This window comes from Carlito syrichta, unplaced genomic scaffold (genome assembly GCF_000164805.1).
Source record: "Carlito syrichta isolate Samal-C Ts95f unplaced genomic scaffold, Tarsius_syrichta-2.0.1 Scaffold314127, whole genome shotgun sequence".
In the NCBI taxonomy this organism is placed as follows: domain Eukaryota; kingdom Metazoa; phylum Chordata; class Mammalia; order Primates; family Tarsiidae; genus Carlito; species Carlito syrichta.
The window spans coordinates 185651-204633 of NW_007258223.1; the positions used below are offsets into that span (position 1 = coordinate 185651).

At 38.6% G+C, this 18983-nt stretch overlaps 1 protein-coding gene across 1 annotated transcript in view; it reads left to right on the forward strand.

Moving 5' to 3' along the window:
* The window catches only part of RBFOX1 (RNA binding protein, fox-1 homolog 1), a 201241-nt gene that overhangs the window by 149055 nt on the left and 33203 nt on the right, over positions 1-18983 (forward strand). The window contains exons 10-11 of the mRNA XM_021719102.1: positions 9232-9274; positions 14423-14487. Of these exons, the coding sequence (XP_021574777.1) occupies positions 9232-9274; positions 14423-14487 (108 nt within the window). The remainder of the gene's footprint in view (positions 1-9231; positions 9275-14422; positions 14488-18983) is intronic.

Sequence of the window (18983 nt, forward strand, 5' to 3'; positions counted from 1 at the left end):
TCTTTTAAGGCAAAATGAGCAGCATATACAAATACCTTTAATATGAGGCAGAAATTGATACATAGCCCAGATAAGGGTCTGAAAAAGCAGTGTTGGTGTTCATAAATGAGAGAAGTAACTCAGCTTCAGGGGGGCACTGGGACACAGAGATGATGACATTTAGTAAGAGCTACAGTGTTAAGAATATTGCTCCTCACTACAAAAACTTCTTACAAAAATCCTCCATTGAGGTGGGCATTTACTAGCCTCTTTTCCCACCTTGCACATGAGTCAACGCATGTTGCATGTTCAGATATGCTAAGCGATTTGTCCAAAGATAGTGAGCTGTTGATCAGGGAGGCTGCAGTGTGACCCAAGGCCCACGTGCCTCCCATCCACCTCGGCTCTAGAATGGCCGTCTCTCTGCTTTTGGATGAGGATATTGGAAGAAAAGGCATTCACAGCACAAGGAGTAGCATGTGCACAGGTATGACAGCGTGAAAGAACAGGACAGAGCTGTTTCAGTATGGCTGAATGATTGGTTTTGCGGTTTGGGGCCCAAGCCACACATTTGTTCTTCACCTCTGTTTTATCAGATCTGTTCCAAGTCCTGTTGGCAGAGGCTGACCCTGCCTTCTGACCCCCCAGCAGATCCTCTCTCTTTATATTGGAAACATTGAAAGAGAATTCAGAGCCCAGCTTGTGACTCTGAACACCTCAGTATCTTGGATTAGGGTTTTACGCTGCTTGACAAGTGCTCTTGTGAACTGTAGCCCGGCCGGATCAAAAATGAACAACAGCTGAAAGCTACTCCTATCAACTTCCTTAGCGTGCAAAATCCCTGCCACATTTTTAAGGATAATGGAACCTGAAGTTTAGTCAATCAACTCCAAAATACTCTGAGAAGCACTCTGTAGTGTTCTCCAGCAAACCAGTGTCGTGTGTGTGTGTGTGTGTGTGTGTGTGTGTGTGTGTGTGTGTGTGTGTGCGCGCGCGCGCGCGCGCGCGCACGCGCATGCTGTGAAGTGCCTTCCCTTGGCTCAATATGCTTGGCTTACATGTGTTCCACTCTGCTGCTGAAACCTGCTGGAATCCGTTTGCATCCAAATTGTGCCTTTATTAGAACCCCGGCTTCATTCAATGGTGGGACTCTTTGGTCTTTTGCCAGAATCATAGACCATCTAGAAGCTTCATGGAATGATATCAGGGAAGATTGTAAATAATAACTACTGTCCTTTTTAAACATGTGTTTAGAAACATGCATTTTTATATTCAGGATATCCTGTGATCCTCACAGAAGCCCATGAAATGCACATATAATCCTCATTAAACTTGTGATACCCAGAAAATGTAAACCATTTTTTCATGATCACACAGCTAAGAGCTTCTTTTCCTGGTTATTTTACTCAAGATATTTCAAGAGACTTCTGGAGAAGTCCAGGATCATTCCCCTACTCCCTGCCCAGCCCTGTGAAGTCTCTTCTTTCTGTGATGATCACAAATGGATGGTGATCAGAGAGCTCCTGTAAAACCTGGGCTTGTTTAATCATAATGTGGGACTTTGTTTAGCCTGGATATAATTTATACAAATATACACACAAAATACACATGAATACACAATCATATGCAGACATGTAAACACACACTTGAACACACATGCACATTAATATACACACGTTGATAAACATGTGCGTGAAAAAATAAGCATGCATGAACATACATTCCTATGCATGTGTAATCAACATACATACATGCACACAATATACTTTCATACATATCCATATACACACACAAAGTACACACACATATATACAGAGGGTACCAAAAAATATATACACATTTTAAGTTGATGTTCACTCAAAAGATGGCCTTAATCACATGAATGCTAGCATCACCATGCAACATGCAGGATAGTCAAAGAAAATGGTGGAAGCACGGTTGAGCGAATAGCATGCTATACATTGCTACTGTAATTTAATTCGTCTTCAAAAAGCAATAGATAGATAGTATCTCTTAAAATGTATATACATTTTGTGGCACCCCCTATATATACAAACACATATATTCTTGTACATACACATATATACACGCTCATAGATGCATACAATTGGAGATATTCTCCTATATTTACCATAAAAGAATGGCACACAGAATTACCAAATATAATACTATGGTGTGAAAGCATTTAGAAGAAAATTTCTGAATCCATTTGGGTTGCCAGTTCACCTAAGGTCATTCAGCTATAGCCCATATTGAAAATGCTACAATTGGTGTTTCAACATTATTTTTAAACAGATGTTTGTTTTGTTTTGGGGGAAGCTATGTGGTTTGACTGCAAATTCTGTCCCTTTAAGACGTTCATGTTTGTCTAGGCCATTTGAAATAAATCTCAATCTTCTTTGCATTTCAAAGTTGTGTATTTCTGCACTCCCTCTTGAGAAGGTGGGAAGTTTTGTACTCTGCACACCACCACGTCCTGATTCTGGGTCAACACCGAATCCCAGCCTAATTTTCTCAGTTTGATCAACTGCTGTTGTCTCCAACCTCCTTAATCAATGTGAAAACTATCCTGGGTTCCTGTGTTTTGGATCTTGTGACCAGACTAACCTCGCTAGTGCAGGGGTTGGTGTGTCTGCATGGGGAAATGCACTAATATGGATGTTTTTCTTTGTGTGTGCACCCTTGCAGTGTTGTTTACCAGGATGGATTTTATGGTGCAGACATTTATGTAAGTATTCATTAACGTGCATGCTGTCCTTGTTTCCTCCTAGAGTCATTCTTTTTACAAGTTTGCTGTTAATTTCTTTACTTGGTGTGGTCAATTTTCTCTTCTTGGTCTGTAGGAAAGACCCAGTGGTTTGTCTCTGAGGGCAGAAGGCCTTCGGCTCCTGAGCTCATGAGAGACATCACTTGCTAGTTCATTGAATGGAATTAACTCTGTGATCAAGTTCAGAATAAATGCAATCCTTCCAAAAAAAGATGACATTTCTCTCACACCAACTAAAGACCCCGCCGCCAGAAAAATTGTCTCTAAAGTTCTCAATATGTTCTGTGAATTTTCAGCATAATATTTAGGAAAACAGCTATAGTTCCCAGCTACAGAGGAATAAAGGATATTTTCATGGCTTCTTTTTTTGATATTTTCCCCATAAATGTAATTATTTATTTATCACAACAGCCCTAGGAAATCTCTCTCTATATATCTCTTTCTCTCTCTGGACATGGATAATTTTAGCAAGAAATATTTCCTAATTCTCTTAACATAAAATATGTCAATTTGAACACTAAGCCCTTATTTTCTTTATTTTTCATTCCCTCCATTTTCCCCAAACAATTACCTGACTTAGAACTGCTTGCTTAATGGTATCACTTTACTGATTTTTTTTTTATTTTTATTTTTATTTTTTAGAAAAGAGTAGACTATTTCTCACTATGGGGACCATAATTAAACTTACCTATGTTGATCTCAAGGATTTATTCTCCTACAGTATGATACTAGCGTCAATGTTATAAAAATGTCTTGAATAAACATTTTTTTAAAATACATTTAAATTTAAATGAACACATTTTAAATAAATTTAAAATAAGTGGACAGTATTGGGGGAATACTTCCTAAATCACATAATTTTTTTATTACAAAAGACCTCAGATCAAGCAGTGGGGTAATATTTGTTGTTTTATAGGCTAGATAACAGGAAAAAAGAAAACCGTATTTCTGATTAAATTGATGTCATTTACTGGAAAATGAGAAAGGCACTGGCTATTTAATTTTATTCCCTTTGAATTTCAAATCACTGCAATTTGAAGACATAGTATTAATCTCCATCAATGGTGGACTTAGTCAAGTTCTTTATTATTCATCACACATATTTATTATAATCTATGGGTTAGTATTTTTTTCATAATAAAATAAATGAATAACCTACATGTGCTTTATGCACTCAGTGAATGACCAATTTCCTTTTTTGGTGGAACTTAAACTGCTCCTTCTCACACTGTCTTTTTCCCTGACTTTCATATTGTGTAATGTGAGGCAGGCTTAGGCTGAGTGGTCTGAAGCTTACTCTTGTCCCAAATCCAAACCTCTGTGCCCTCACCTCTGTGCAGCTTGTGGGTAGATAATGCAAATGGTAGAAACTAAGACTATAGCCGGTATAAATGAATTAAGGAGGAACATTTTTTTTAAACCTCTGGAAATGGAAGGGAGTAGACAGGGGGTGGAGAAGTATTTTTAAAATTTACCAAAAAGGAAACTATCTCCATCAATGCTTACCCAAGAAAAAGGTATTTCTGAGCCTTGTTAAAAATTTAAATTATCTATCATTTATCAAACCCACCTCTCTGTGCCTCAGTTTTTTTCATTTATAAAATGACAATTTATTGTGTCATTAATGTGTGGTTTCCTCTGCATATTTTAAATTAGTATTTTTCCCTAGCCTCATAGATTCTCGTGTGGCAGGAAGTAGAAGCTGCCTGAAGACAGGGGATGTGGGGCTTCCACAAATAAGGAAAAGAATGGACTAGTTAGAGTCATTGACAGAGCACGTCTGTTTTGATAGGGGCATGAGGCAATGAGAGAAAAAAGAGAGATAGAAGAAGGAAATGTGCCAATATCCATACTAAGATAGAGAAAGAAATTCTGTTCAGGGAGAACACCACAAACATGTCCCTTTGTGTTGTTAGCTTTTTTAGGAGCTCTTGTTTCTCACAAATTTGTTTCATTTGGGCCAACCCTACTGGGCACCGAGGTGCAGAACCAAGAAGTACAATATCTACATGAGGTTCTGGGTCCTTCTTCCATTCCTGAGTTGCCTGATGTCTAGATTTAGAAAACCGTTCCTCTCTTGCTTTTCAAACCACTCTACCGGCTTAAAAAAATTGTGTATCATTTTTCTACTCCTATTATAAAGAGGATAAGTTATTTTTTTCAGGGGGCATTTTCAATTATGCAAGTAGGTGAGAGAACAACTCACTGAAATATTGATGTAAGGTTTTGTTTACGCAGCAAGTGTTTCTGTTGTGTCCGCAAGAAGGTCACTAGAGTCTTGCAGACATTCCTGAATATTTTGTTCTGTGTCAGATGACAATTTTGGCATATTGCTGCTGGGGTGGTGCATGTGTGTGTGTGTTGGACAGTGATAAAAGCGAGATCGCTACACTGCCCACCTCAGCAGCAGGATAAGGACTTAAGTTTATTTAAGGTAAATAAATACTATGAATATTTCCTGCACTATAAATTTTACAGAGCAAGATTCATCCTAACTAGAAGTATATTATGATCCTTGAATGTGCTTTTTCAAGTTACTACCTCTTCCTCCGCTCAGATACTAAATATATTTTGATGAGTAGAAATGTCCTCGTGCTTCCCTTTAAAAATAGATTCCTAAAAAATCATATTAGGTTCTGTTTTATTTAAAGAAAGTTTCTGGGTTGCCCCTTCAATCTCATTTAAAATAGTGCACAGTAAGTAGGTTTAGGGCAATTCTGAGAGGTCCTGGGATATGTGTTAGACACAGCAGTCACCTCTAGTAGGTTAAAGCTCTTCTGTCCATGTAATCATGTTGGTCAGAGTAGTATGTTTTTCATTGTGGTTGCTTCTAAGAAAGGCAAAGGGAGGTTACCCTCAAGTTCTTTCACTCAAATCATTTCTCACCCTGGTGGTGAGAGTCAGAGCAACCCCACAACACCTAAGACAGAGTGTATACCAGAACTATGGTGCTTCTCTAAGTACCAGGCTCTCTCCCTCCCCTGTCCTTTGTTCTCCACGGTCTTTGCATCCATGCCACTTGAGTGGGAGCCCTCCAATAGCTCTCAGGCAGGCTGAACACACAGGATTTGAAAGACCAGCAAGATCCCTGTAACCAGCAAACTCTAACCTCTTCTCCTGAATGAACTCCTTCTTAATGTTTTCAGAGAAGAGAGGGAGAGGAGATCATAGATTCCCTGAGATTACCAAAGGGAGTAGACTTATCATGAGAAACTGTGAGCCAGACACTAAGGAAAAATCCAGAGCAGCTCTTTTGGGCTGATGGCAGAGGAAAAGCATCCATCCTATTCCAGAGCTGAGCCCAGCAGGAAACCCTCTGTCTCTGGTCACAATGGAGATTTCAGATATGGTGTGGATGGTTCCTCATCAGAGATGATGTGGGAGATTTCTGAGTCAGAAAGGACAATAGGAAAGGTCATTCCTGGAGAATCTTCTACCTGAGGCCAAAATACACACACACACACACACACACACACACACTTTTGTTTCAAAAGATAAAAATTTAATTTTCATAGCCAGCATATCAAATTGACAAGTTGACTGTTAGTGCTTTAAATACATTCTTTTTTTGTTTGTTTGTTTAAAAGTGAGTCAAGTTCAAGTAAATAATTAAATAAATAATAACAGAGGTGATACAAATCATTTAAATGATGGAGGAGAAGGACTGCATGTCCTAGACCTACAAAATCATCTGTTCTACTTACTTAAAGGGATAAAGTCATGGAGTTCATGAGACCAGAAATTGACCAAGGAGTAGAAAATGAGTGTTGCTTAAGCAGGATGCTCATTGGTTGATTCTGTCAGGAAGAGATCAAAGAATATGGCATTTGATCCAAAGATAACTATGGAAAATGAAAAGGACAGAAGGAAGTGATCATAGAACTACAAAAAAAGACTGGACAAATTATTGGTAGATACTGGAGTAAAAGAATAGAGGACTGGTCAATAGGAAGAGATAGGGTGGGGGTAGAGAGAGAGGATATATGATATAAATGTTAACTGTGTTCCTTTGGTTTTGGGGTTTTTTTTTTTTAATGCCCTAAGCTTTCTAATAGTAGAAGCTGCCATGAGGGCTGCCTAGCAAATATGTCTTGAGATTCCAGCACATTTTTACACCATCCTTAAATGCCATGTAACAAGTTCCAGGTTGACACCATGGCTAAACAGTTATTTCTGAATTCATGTCACTCTGCCACCCATATATTTTAAAACAAAGAGGTGTTTTCACTGAGTTTGAGCTTAGGAATGAGAAGTGTCAGAAGCTTTGGGAACATCTATGCTAGAGAGTAGGAATTCTTCAAATAAAAACCTCCAGGTCTTTATGGCTGAGACTCAACTTTCAGTGCCAGCCAATTGAGGATCAGCATTCAGTGTGCTGTCCTCAGTCACCATGACTGGGGCAACAGTCCTTCAAGAAATTAAGCATCTAGACCAGGCGTGTGGCTCATACCTGCAATCTCAGCTTTAAGGGGCTGAAGTGAGAGGATTACTTGAGTCCAGGAGTTTGAGACCAGCCTGGGCAGCATAGTGAGACTTCATCTCTACAAAAAATTAAAAAATTAGTCGGGTATGGTAGTGTATATCTATAGTCCCAGCTATTCAGGAGGCTGAAGTAGGAGGATCACCTGAGCCCAGGAGGTTGAAGTTGTGATGAGCTACGTTTGCAACACTGCACTCCAGCCTGGGTGACAAACAAGACCCTGTCTCCAAAAAAAAAAAAAAAAAACTAAAAAGAAAAAAAATAGGCCTCTACTATGTGACAGATAAGATGCATTTCATCTGAATTAACCTCATCTCTCCTCACCACAGCCCTCCAAAAGAGGAATCTGATTACCTCCAGGCGTTTGTTTGGTTGTTTTTTTTTTTTTTCTTCAGGAGAGGAAACTTTTTTTGTTTGTTTTCAGAAAAGAGATGAAATAATTTATCTAGAAATCATAACTGACACTGGGGATTAAGCCCACATGATCTGGCTACATAGTTAAACATTTAAACCCTGAGCCCGCAGACAGACGTCATTGCCCTCATGGAGCAAAATTTGAGAAATACAATGAAAGAAAAGAAAGGAGGAGAATGAGAAGTGAGAGAATAATGAAGAACATAATGGAATGGGCAGGCCACTTGGGAATAATGTCTATACTTGAAGCATTCAAATAGGCAATGAACTAGGAGAGACAGAGAGACAGAGATGGGTGGTAGGGGAGAGGGAGGGAGGAGGGGAGGGCAAACACTTGGGCAGGCATAGCTCCACCATCTTAGATTTAACCTTAAAGAAAAAAAATAAGTAAAATTAAATTGGAAAGGAAAGCCACACTATGTAAGAAATACACACACACACACACACACACACACACACACACACACACACACCTTTATAGGTCTCTAAATCTCTTGAAAATATTCAACCACTTCAAAATCTGTCCTGGAACTGGAAAATTTTACTTCAAACTCAAACCACTCACATTTAAAGATTAGCCTCACCCATGAGTAACTCTCACTTCCAAAACTGCTTCCTACTCTATACAATGTTCCTTGTCAGCGTTTGATTTAAATGAAGTGATGGCATTTATTTTAATTTTAATTTTTTTGAGTTGGAGTCTCACTCTGTCACTCAGGCTGGAGTGCAGTGCCACATTCACAGCCACTGCAGCCTCGACCTGCTGGGCTTGGGCGATCCTTCCGCCTTAGCCTTCCAAGTAGCTGGAACTACAGAGGCATGCCACCACACCTGCTAATTTTTGTAATTTATTGTAGAGACAAGGTCTCACTAACTTGTCCAAGCTGGTCTCGAATACCTGAGCTCAGGCAATCCTCTCGCCTCGGCCTCTCAGAGTGCTGGGATTATAGGCTGAGCCACCGTGCCCAGCCAGTGATGGCATTTTAATGATATGATATTAACAGTAGTTTACACACACACACACACACACACACACAGTTTTCTAGTCATATGTATTGTAAGAAGCTTCAGTGTAATTCACGAATTTATGAAGTATAGTTTTTCTCTCTGTTGTTAGTTGAAGTGAATTAATTGAACAAGCAGATGTTGATGCATTATGGGTGTTGCCATGCCTCTCATAAGTGCACCCAAGTTAAATCCTCAGGCATTTCAGAGAATTCCAGTCATGAGATAAAGAGACAAATCTGAAATAGTTAACTTGAACCGCTGGAATAGGCTTTGAAAAGTAAGAAGCCATGAAATTACCCTTTTTTCTCTTCTTTAATAATAAACACAGGTTATAACATCTATAAAATTAGTGTGGTTTGATCCCCATCTCTTTCTTTGACACTCTCAGTGACCGAGATTTACAACTAAAAGTGTTTGTCAATTCTCGTTCCCCTTTTGATTTGGTGGGTCACTCTCAAGTCTTGGCAAAGTAAGAGAAGCAAACTTGTAAATGAATTGCTCTGGAATTTCTGTCTGACTTGTGCATTTTCTTTTATTTATTTCATTTTTGCATTGAAAACATTACATTTCTGTTTCCTTATAGAGTAGTGTATCAAGAGCCTGTGTATGGCAATAAATTGCTGCAGGTATGAAATCCCGACTGGTGGAAAAACTCATCACTATGATTGTGGGTTTGCTGTGAAATCCTTACTAACAAGATAATTCCGGGGAGGGGAAATGTTCTCTAACACAGAAGGAGGAAAGACTTAACTGAATTTTCCAGTTTTAATGTGAAATCTTCTAGAATATAGGAACTCACCCCCATATTTTCTGATATGTCCACTGATTGGGTTGGGGCAGTTCTTTCCAAATATTGGGGCTGTTTCCGTGACTGACTTTGGTTGGCCGAAACCATGAGCTTTGTTAGATCCTAAGTGTATCAAAATGGAGTTCTAGCTTACCAACTGATTTCTTGGCTCAAAACGTATCTGGACTCAACCAATATAAATTCAGTGAAAAGAATGAAAGGTTCTCATTAAACCAATTGTTTGGGTAATTTTCTAGTAGTTTCCTGGAGTCAACTGAAATGGTTAAATTAAAAATCTCTTATACATCCAGCCCTGAGGGTCAGCATAGCTAACATCTAATATAATAATCCCTGGTTTTATTGTAGCTGATCAGAGATTCATTTTTTACCTATTGCTATAGCTTTCATACCTATTTCTTGTTGCTGAAGCAACTCCCACATGAACAAATTTGTAGGAAGAGAAAAAATAAGTCAACAAATCCATCTGCATATAGTTGACTGGGCATTTCCAAATTTGGTCTATAACCAATATTAAAACTATCAAATAAAATAAAAGATGAATGAAACTGAAGATGATCAATAAAAATTTTATTCTATAAGTTTCCCTGCTACCTGCAATTTTCACTTTTATTAAGAAAGAGTAGTTTGTTTGTTTTTTTACCACGAGAATTAATTGAGTTTTAATGTAAAAAACTGAATGTGAAAAAGTAATACTTCGATGGAGGAGAAAGCAAAATAGTTAAAATTCCTGAGATCCATGTTTACTGTCACATTTCAAGAAAACTGGACTTCTGTTGCCACCCTTCAAAAATACCTGAATGTATAATGCAGACAAATTAGGAAATCATGATTTATATTCAAGTTTTTCATTTTGCAAATATTCTTACAAATGCTGGTATAGTAAATAAAATTTGTGTTGTATGTATGCCAATATATTTGTTTTGTACAAAGTGAGACTGCTCCCTTGAATATTCTCAGAAAAAAAAGAAACCTCTATCTGTGTGTAAGCCCATTGCCACTCTCCCATGCACTCAAGCTGAGGAAAAGCACACAGAACCACATACATATTCTATGCCCGTGTCCCTCCCAGCAAAAAGAAAAAATTTCACCTGCCCCTCAACTAATTTGCTATTTGGCTATTAAAATGCCTTTTTCCAAAAGTATGCTCTAGAGTGAGAACTAGAATGAGAACTTTGTTTTCTCAAACTATTTTGAGATGCCTTGGAGATTTGCAGTGTTGATCAATATTGTTCTAAGAAGTTCCACAAATGGAGTGACTCATTTCATTTTGTGCAACCCAGCATCTCCCAAACCTATTTGGTGATGGAAGCTTTCCTTTCCTTGCCACTATTTATAGTCTACCAGCACAATTTTGAAAATGCTTTATTGGAGCATCATTTGAAGTCCTTAATGGGTAGCTATCCCAAGGGATGTTGAGAGGTTTGCTAACAAAAAAAAAACTTCTCAATCTGTGTGAGTGAGTATCTTTGGTGACCTCATTTGGTGATGGTGGTGGTAAATGGCATAATATCCATTTAAAATTTATTTTTGTGTAAGGTCACATTTATATTTTGCCGCCCAACATGTGGAAAATAAATATGTTTATGAATGGGAAGAGTAGAACTATGCTGTGCTTGCCATCCCTTTTTCTTTTGATTTGGTGATGGCAAAAACCTAATTGTCAATGATGCATTTTTGCCGTAAGGTTTGGGCAGACCAGGATCAACATGGACACGGTCTGTGACAGTGAAGAGAAGTGAGTCCTCCTTTTTCAGATATTGTCTCAGTCAGAACCTCACAGAAGTTCTGGCTATGCTCAGTGAGCTGCAAAATATGGACCAATAAATTTGACCAGAGTCACCTGTTAGAAAGGCAAATTAAAACAATTTATATTTTTTTGTGTGTAAAGTAATTTGAATTTTACTGTGCATACACACATACACCGAGTCAATACACAACTCTGTTATTTCCCTAATATGGATTTCATACAGAAGAAAAATAGCAAAGGGAAACAATGCAATAGAGGTGGATGTAAGAAGTCACCTAATCTTTCTTTCCCTAATTATTACATGTCACAGATCACTTAGACTTGTTCTGTTCAACACTGTAGCTACCAGCCCCATGTGGCTATTTACATTTAAATTCAAATGAACTAAAAATAAGTAAATTAAAAATTCAGTTCTTTGCACTAACCACATTTCTCATTAGTCACTTATGACAAATGACTGTTTTGGATGGCACAGATACAGAACATTTCTGTCACCTCCAAGGTCTACTGGACAGTAATGAGACCACTGGTCAAGGTCCAAATCTCCCCACTGACTCTAGAGATTTTAGGAAATTGTAATATTGAGTCTTAGATCGGGAATACTTGTAAACAAGTTTCTAAGTAATGACAACAGATGTTAGGGCATTGGCTACTTGTGCCTGTCTTGTATAGAAACACACACTTATTTTCTCTAAATGGTCAGGTCATACAGATATATAGAGTGGAAGTCATTCCCAAACCTTCATCGATGACCACATCTGTTGTACAGAGGGATCCCAGGTATACACACCTGTGTTTTATGTCCCTACCATAAATATCAACTTAGTAATCAATGAGGTTCATTTTAGTCATTTTCTGCTTGCACTCTGGCAGTTCTTCCCATTTGTCAAATTTGCTGTCTGCTTTCATTGACTGAAACTACTGCAGAAATTTGGGGAGACATGCACAGTTCAAACAAAGAGGACTTACACATAGGATGTTGCTAGAAGTCTGTGCTGGAACCAAGTTCATGGTCACCAGATCATGATTTACATGGCACCTGATGCAAATACCTTTTTTTATCATTCTGTGAGAGAAAACAAAACAAAACACATTTGCACATATGTACTTTTCTTCACCCAAAGCTTTCAGCCAGTTACAGCTAATATCTCTTAGCAATCAGCTAGACAATTCTAGCCCACTCTACCGCTTTAAGTTCAACTTGCATACCTGCACACCTGTATCTTTCTGTATGCATCTTAAAAGCCAAGAAGATGGACAAGCAGAATAAAAGGATGGCTCCAAAAATGTGGTGACCTCATTTCTCCTCAGCCCGTCATTCTGTTTCTTGAACTCAGTGCTGGTATGACAACTCCTTTAGTTTTCTAACTTCTCGGCATATTTAATACATTTCTCCATTACTAATTGGAGAACATGGTGTTTGGAATACCAGCTGGTATCTGGCTAAGATCACCTTTTTTTTTAACTTCTACATTTTTTTTTTTTTGAGTCAGTGTCTCACTCTGTCGCCCAGGTTAGAGTGTGGTGGCATGCTCACGTTCACTGCAGCCTTGACCTGCTGGACTCAGGCAGTCCTTCCACCTCAGACTTCCAAGTAGCTGGAAATACAGGCGCCTGCCACCACACCTGGCTAATTTTTTTGATTTATTGTAGAGCTGAGGTCTCACCAAGTTGCCCAGGGTGGCCTCGAACCTGTGGGCTCAGGTAATCCTCTCACTTAGGCCTCCCAAAATGCTGAGATTATAGGCGTGAGCCACCACACCTGATCTCTACATAATTTTTTAAGGCAGGCTTTATTCTTTGTTTTTTAACTGGCTTCACGTTATTGGCGATTGTCAGGATATTTTGGATGTGCCTTCTCTAAACTTGATCCAAAGAACAAGCTTTTTAAAGGATAAACTAGCTTTTTTGAATGGCGGTGTGACAACAGATTTACTCTGGAAGTTAACTGTGCCTGGAAGGAAACAAATAAATTCTTGAGACAAGTTTCCCTACGTTTTAAAAGACATTTTTTTTGCAGCTTCCCTATTTCATCTATTTCCTCACTTACTAATTGGTTTTCCTCGTCATGAGGCCAAATGCAATGAACCTGCCTGCCCTGCTCATGATTTTGCTGTTAGATACCCTCTGACATAGGATTTTGTGCTGAGTTGCCCCTTCATAGTGATGGTGAGAAACCTTCCCTCAGAGGATCATGGGAATGTGTATGCTAATTAGAACTTGAATGGTTCCTGTGTTATCAGCGAAAACGGGATCCTGTTTGTTAATTGTGCTGAGGTCATTCCACAGTGGTTGATATATCACTGTGGTCCGTTGAGCAAGGAGCTCTGTTATTTTCACAGTTTGATAATCAATGCTCCACTGAACACAATTCCTTTTGAATATGCCCATTTGTTCGTCCTCTTTGCTTAATTGAACAATTGCAATTACCAGCACATACAACTAAATGTTAATTATTTTTCTTTTCAGATTCTTTTCCTCAATGATTTTATTTACGAATTAGAAGACTTTATCATGTTTTCCACACCAAACAAATTCCCCATCTGAACCGATGTGATATATAGCAGTCTGAGATCCTTAACCAAAAAGAAAAAATGTTTAAGTAGTGCTCACCATTTATTTTTGTAATAATTATGTAACATCCAGAAAACTCAAAATCGTCTTCTTCAATAACATTAGTGATTAATATGTAAGAGCATGCTAATAAACTTTCAAGCAAAGGGTTTTCTGATGTTTTAATAAAGATAAAAATACGATAGGAGAGCATTCACTTGCTTTTTTTAGTTTATAAGAAAATAAACAAGGATCATTTGATTAAAATTAAAGTTAATTAATAAATAAAAGTAAAGCAGAATCAATTTTGAAAATCTGGAAAGTTCAGCAAAGTATAAAGAGTATTTAAATGACCCCCCCCCCCATAATCCTCCCCACTCCAAAACAATCACCATTAACATTTAGGTACATTTCCTTCAAAGGCTATCTGGGTTCCCCCTTTGGGATATGCTTATGACCGCTAACCTTTAACATCCAGCGGGGGTTGGTGTTCCACCACTTATTTCTCCAGTGTGTTTTGTACTTTCGCTTTGGTACTAAGCTTTCATTAACCTTGACTTTAGATCAGTAGATTTGGGTAACTGCTGTTTGGTGTGGTCTTGCCACTGGGCATCCCTAGGTCAGGCTCCTCTGCTTTCCTAAGTCACATTTCTCCTTGTGTTTTAGGGTGGTTATGCTGCATACCGCTACGCCCAGCCTACGCCTGCCACTGCTGCTGCCTACAGTGACAGGTAAGAGTCTTCCTTCTCATTCTTGACAACTACTTGGAAATTAACTTAGTTGGTGGGAGAGGAGATTCTCGTCTGGTCTTGGTGAAACTGCATGACTGCTGGGGAGGCAGCACTCAAAGTTAGGCCCCGTGGTGAAAGTGAATACAAAGACTCATAGGCAGAGGGCAAACACTTAAGCCCAGTTCACTCTAAACTACTCACCTTCTCTGCTAAGACACAAAGAAAAAATGTTTTGTCCCTGTGTAATTGTTTTTCAGATCTTTAAATTCCTGTGACAATACACTTTACACACACACACACACACACACACAAACACAACCACAACCACATACACCCTTCCTGTACAATCTTCTCATGGTCTTCTATGTAAGACTATGGGATCATCTAACTCATAGGAAGAAAACCAGAAGATGATCCTGCAGGTTTCGCTCAATTTCAAGCACCCCACTTCCTTTTGACAACTCTTTATACCCACTAAAGCACTCCCTTTATTGTATTTTTAAAATTCCAAATAAGGAATGGGGAAGTATATCTGGCATTCAGAAAGAGATTCATTCCCTTTGGCAATGTCCAGCATCCAATTCTACAAAAATGAGTCTACTTTCCTCTGTAATGCACACCACATGTTAAGGCTGGCAGTGGAAGGGACAGAAGTGTGTTTGAGAAATGCAGAAATCAGACTGGATGGGCGGGGTGGGGGGATGGGGGTACTCTGTTACCCAGGCTTAACAGATGAGTTGGTTCCTGAAACAGCAAGCCATAGCTATTTTTTGTACAGTTGCCTTGAAAAAAGAAAGTGTGCGTTTCCATATTGAATGCAACTCCTTGGCTCTGTTTTTGGAGGACATAAATGTGAATGTTTAGATGCTCTGCATGCTCAAATGTCATTGAGGGTGCTTATTTTGGTAATGACTCTTTTAATTTAAAAATATGTTTCACGAATAAAACAATAATGATAACAATTTGCATGTGTGGCTGAGGCATGCTGGGTCAGACAGGTAAGCAGGCGATGTGTTTGACTCTTGAATGAGAAGTGTCAGCAGCCACTGGTTCTCCTTCCTGGCCTGTGTTATTTAGTTCCTACCTCGGTTTGCTGTGGTGTGCTTTCTCTGCAGTTCCATTCCATTTTTCACAAGATGTGTTGTTAGCTTATTGTAGCTACAGAATTCTTCTGCGATATAATAAAGCAAAATCAATACCCAAACCCTAAAAGCTACCCTTGGAAGACCCCATGCATAAACTTGTAACAAGTGGCTCTTTGGCAAGATAGAGTTGAGATCCGCTGTCTGGTTAAATGCAGGTATTATTATTATTCTCTTATAGACAGCCATAACAAGTTCTCAAGGCTGTAGGGGGCCTTCAAAGAAATCCAAACAATTGTCATGACATAGTTCTAAATACATAAATTATCCAGTTACCCAGTAATCAGCTGCCAAAATGCAAAATATGTTTCATGTAAGTTGTTATCTTCAATACTCTTTGACATTGGATTAGGAAAATAGAGAGGGTCAACAAGGCTAATAAAAATGATGACAATCTTGAAATACTGGAGATCATGCAACAAATGAAAAAGCTTAATGCTATTAAATTCTGCACACTGAAGATTCACACAGTATCAATTGTAATGTAGTTCAGCTACAACCCTTAATTATTTTTATGAAAATATCTCTAGATGCTAAATTCTCAAACACCCACTTTGGATATAATTATAATCATAGTAACTTTAGCCTGCTGTATAATTATAAGAATCTTAAATGGATTTATTTCTTTGGATATTTATCTTGCTTTTCAGTATAAGTGCATCTTTCCCTGAGTTGAGAAAAGGTTAATTACAAAGATATAATTTCAATTGCCTTCTTCAATAAGACTGATCTAGACATTTGAAAAAAAATAAACAATGGTTATTACTATTCTTAGACAGAATTCCTTGAGAATCTGGCCATCTACACATGCATTCTTCTAAAAATTAAGTTTAAATTTTCTGCATTTTGGAACACCCTATGTGCAAATAGATGTATAACATCTGTTCTTTTAAAATTATTAAGATTTGTCATTGGTAACAGGTCATACTGAAAGACTGCCCTCATTCTTGGATTGGTAAATCTTTAATAACTCTGTATTTCCCATTTTGGTGTAATAGTTTCAGTTGGAGAAACCAACTAACTCTACTTTTGTCCATGTAATTGGCCTTTTGTTGTTCATTAGAGAAATTTGCACATTAGGTCTTCTTGGTTGCTGTGGAAATTGATTACTATTCCTATTTAACTTTATTATGAGCAAGGCACTTGCCACATATAGAGTTATTCATTGAGGTAAACCCAGTAATAGATAAATTGCCAGAAAAAAATCTTTAAAGTAATATTTCTGGTTTTATTGTTAAGGTATTGCTATTAAATGAGATACATCCTTATATTCTTAGTAAGCAGATATAGAGAAGGAAGACCCCTATTTGGGAGAAAATGTAAATTATCAGAACAGTTTTTGAATCTAGATTAAAGATGCCAAGTACCCAGAATTTATTTCAGAGATAGCAATAGCAAAATAAATAATTTTTATACCATCACAGCATGATATCTACAGTGCTAGACTCTTAGTTCCCCTTCTCTGGATGACAGACAGGGATGACAAAGAGAAAAACTTCTTAACAAAAAGAAATGTGTTCAAAATAGAAAGTAAAATCAGTAGGACTTGAGAATGTTTTGATGATGCTCACTAGTTGTCAATCTGATCAAAAGAGAAACTGCAACAAACTCTCCCTGTAATCATGAGATTCACTCTTCAGACGTCTTGAAAGTAAAAGAAGTTTGATGTCCCAGTTGGCAGAATTTTACTTTTTATCAGCACAAATTAAGCCCTCATCAAATTAAAGATTCAGGGACCTTTGAAAAAGATTGAACTCCAGTAACCTCAGGACTGTCCAGAAGGTCCTTAATGGGCACCTTGCAGCTCCCTGCCCATCATCTTTGTGGTTAAATGATCAAATGCTGATTATCTTGGAGCAGCCTGAGAGTCTCTGAATGTTGACCTCCAGAATGAAGACCATCTGGTGTGGGCAGAAATTTTCCCAAAAGAAAAAGACCTGACCGGACTAGGTAATTTTATAGTCTCATTGACTAATTTAATGGGGATAGATAAACGTCTTTTCTTGGCATTTAGGAAACATTTGGTAAGCAATTGGTCTCACCAAATCTCTGTTTTTAATCTCACTTTGATTTATGGAAAACCACCTGTCCAAACTCTGAAAGTAGATTGTTTTCTGAGCTTGAACCAATCAAAGCATGGCAGTGGGCCTTCGGTCATCTGGTCATTGCATGCCACTTGGTGTTGCTGATGTGTCTGTGGTACGTTCTGGATGGACAGGTCCATCACATCAGCTTGAGGAATGGCTTGCTTGAATTAAGCCTGGGGGCAGGCGTCTCTTCATGTATTGGCTCTTGGTTTCTTTGTGTATTATGACTTGGTCGTTGTTGCATCTTTAAGCAGCCAAACTGGCAGGTGGGGAGGGGTACGATTCCCTGTTCAACAAATTGTGTCAATGTATATTGGGAAAATATGTATGATGTGTACATAGCTTTGATGAAAATGTTATCTCACCGGAAAGACAGACATTTGTCATGCTTGTCCTGCTTGCTAACACTCTAACATCTCCTAATGATCAGTGCATGAAAATGCCCCTCCACATTAGGGCAGAAAGTAGCTAGATATAGACCAGCTACAGAAGAGGGCAATGCCAGAGTGCTTCACTCTGAAATTTCATTACAATCAGATTGTATTGATAGCTACCAGGGACCATGTCTTCTTTCATATAGTACATACATTTCCTTTAAATATCCCCAAGCATGAAGAAGCTTTTGACATATAGTTGTAATACCAGGCCACACAGATGTATCTAGACAGAGCAAAAGGGACTCCAAGTCACAGAATTATTTCTTGTTTTAATTTATATCTTTTTTTTGAAACCTTAAAGTTTTATTGCCAACATAATATTAGACTATACCATGTGAAATTGCTATTTTTGTGTGACAAAAGTGGTGAAATATTGGCAATTCCATATAGTTCAACTTAATAGAGCCCCAAATAAAATGCCATGATATTGTCTTATTCTCTGCGCAGATGCATGCGTACACACACACACACACACACACACACACACACACACACACACACACACTGTATCTTAGGGCCTCACAAAGGACTCAAGAGTATTTAGGCAAATCTTAATACAAAAAGTTTGAGCCAGGCTCGGTGGCTCAGCCTGTAATCCCGCACCTTGGGAGGCTGAGGTGAGTGGATTGCCTAAGACCACGGGTTCAAGACCTGCCTGGGCAACTTGGCGAGACCTCATCTCTGCAATAAATCAAAAAATCAGCCGAGCGTGGTAGCACATGCCTGTAATTCCGGCTACTCGGAAGGCTGAGGCGGAAGGATCGCCGGAGCCCAGCAGGTTGAAGCTGCAGTGGCTGGGAACGGCCACTGCACTCCAGTCTGGGCGACAG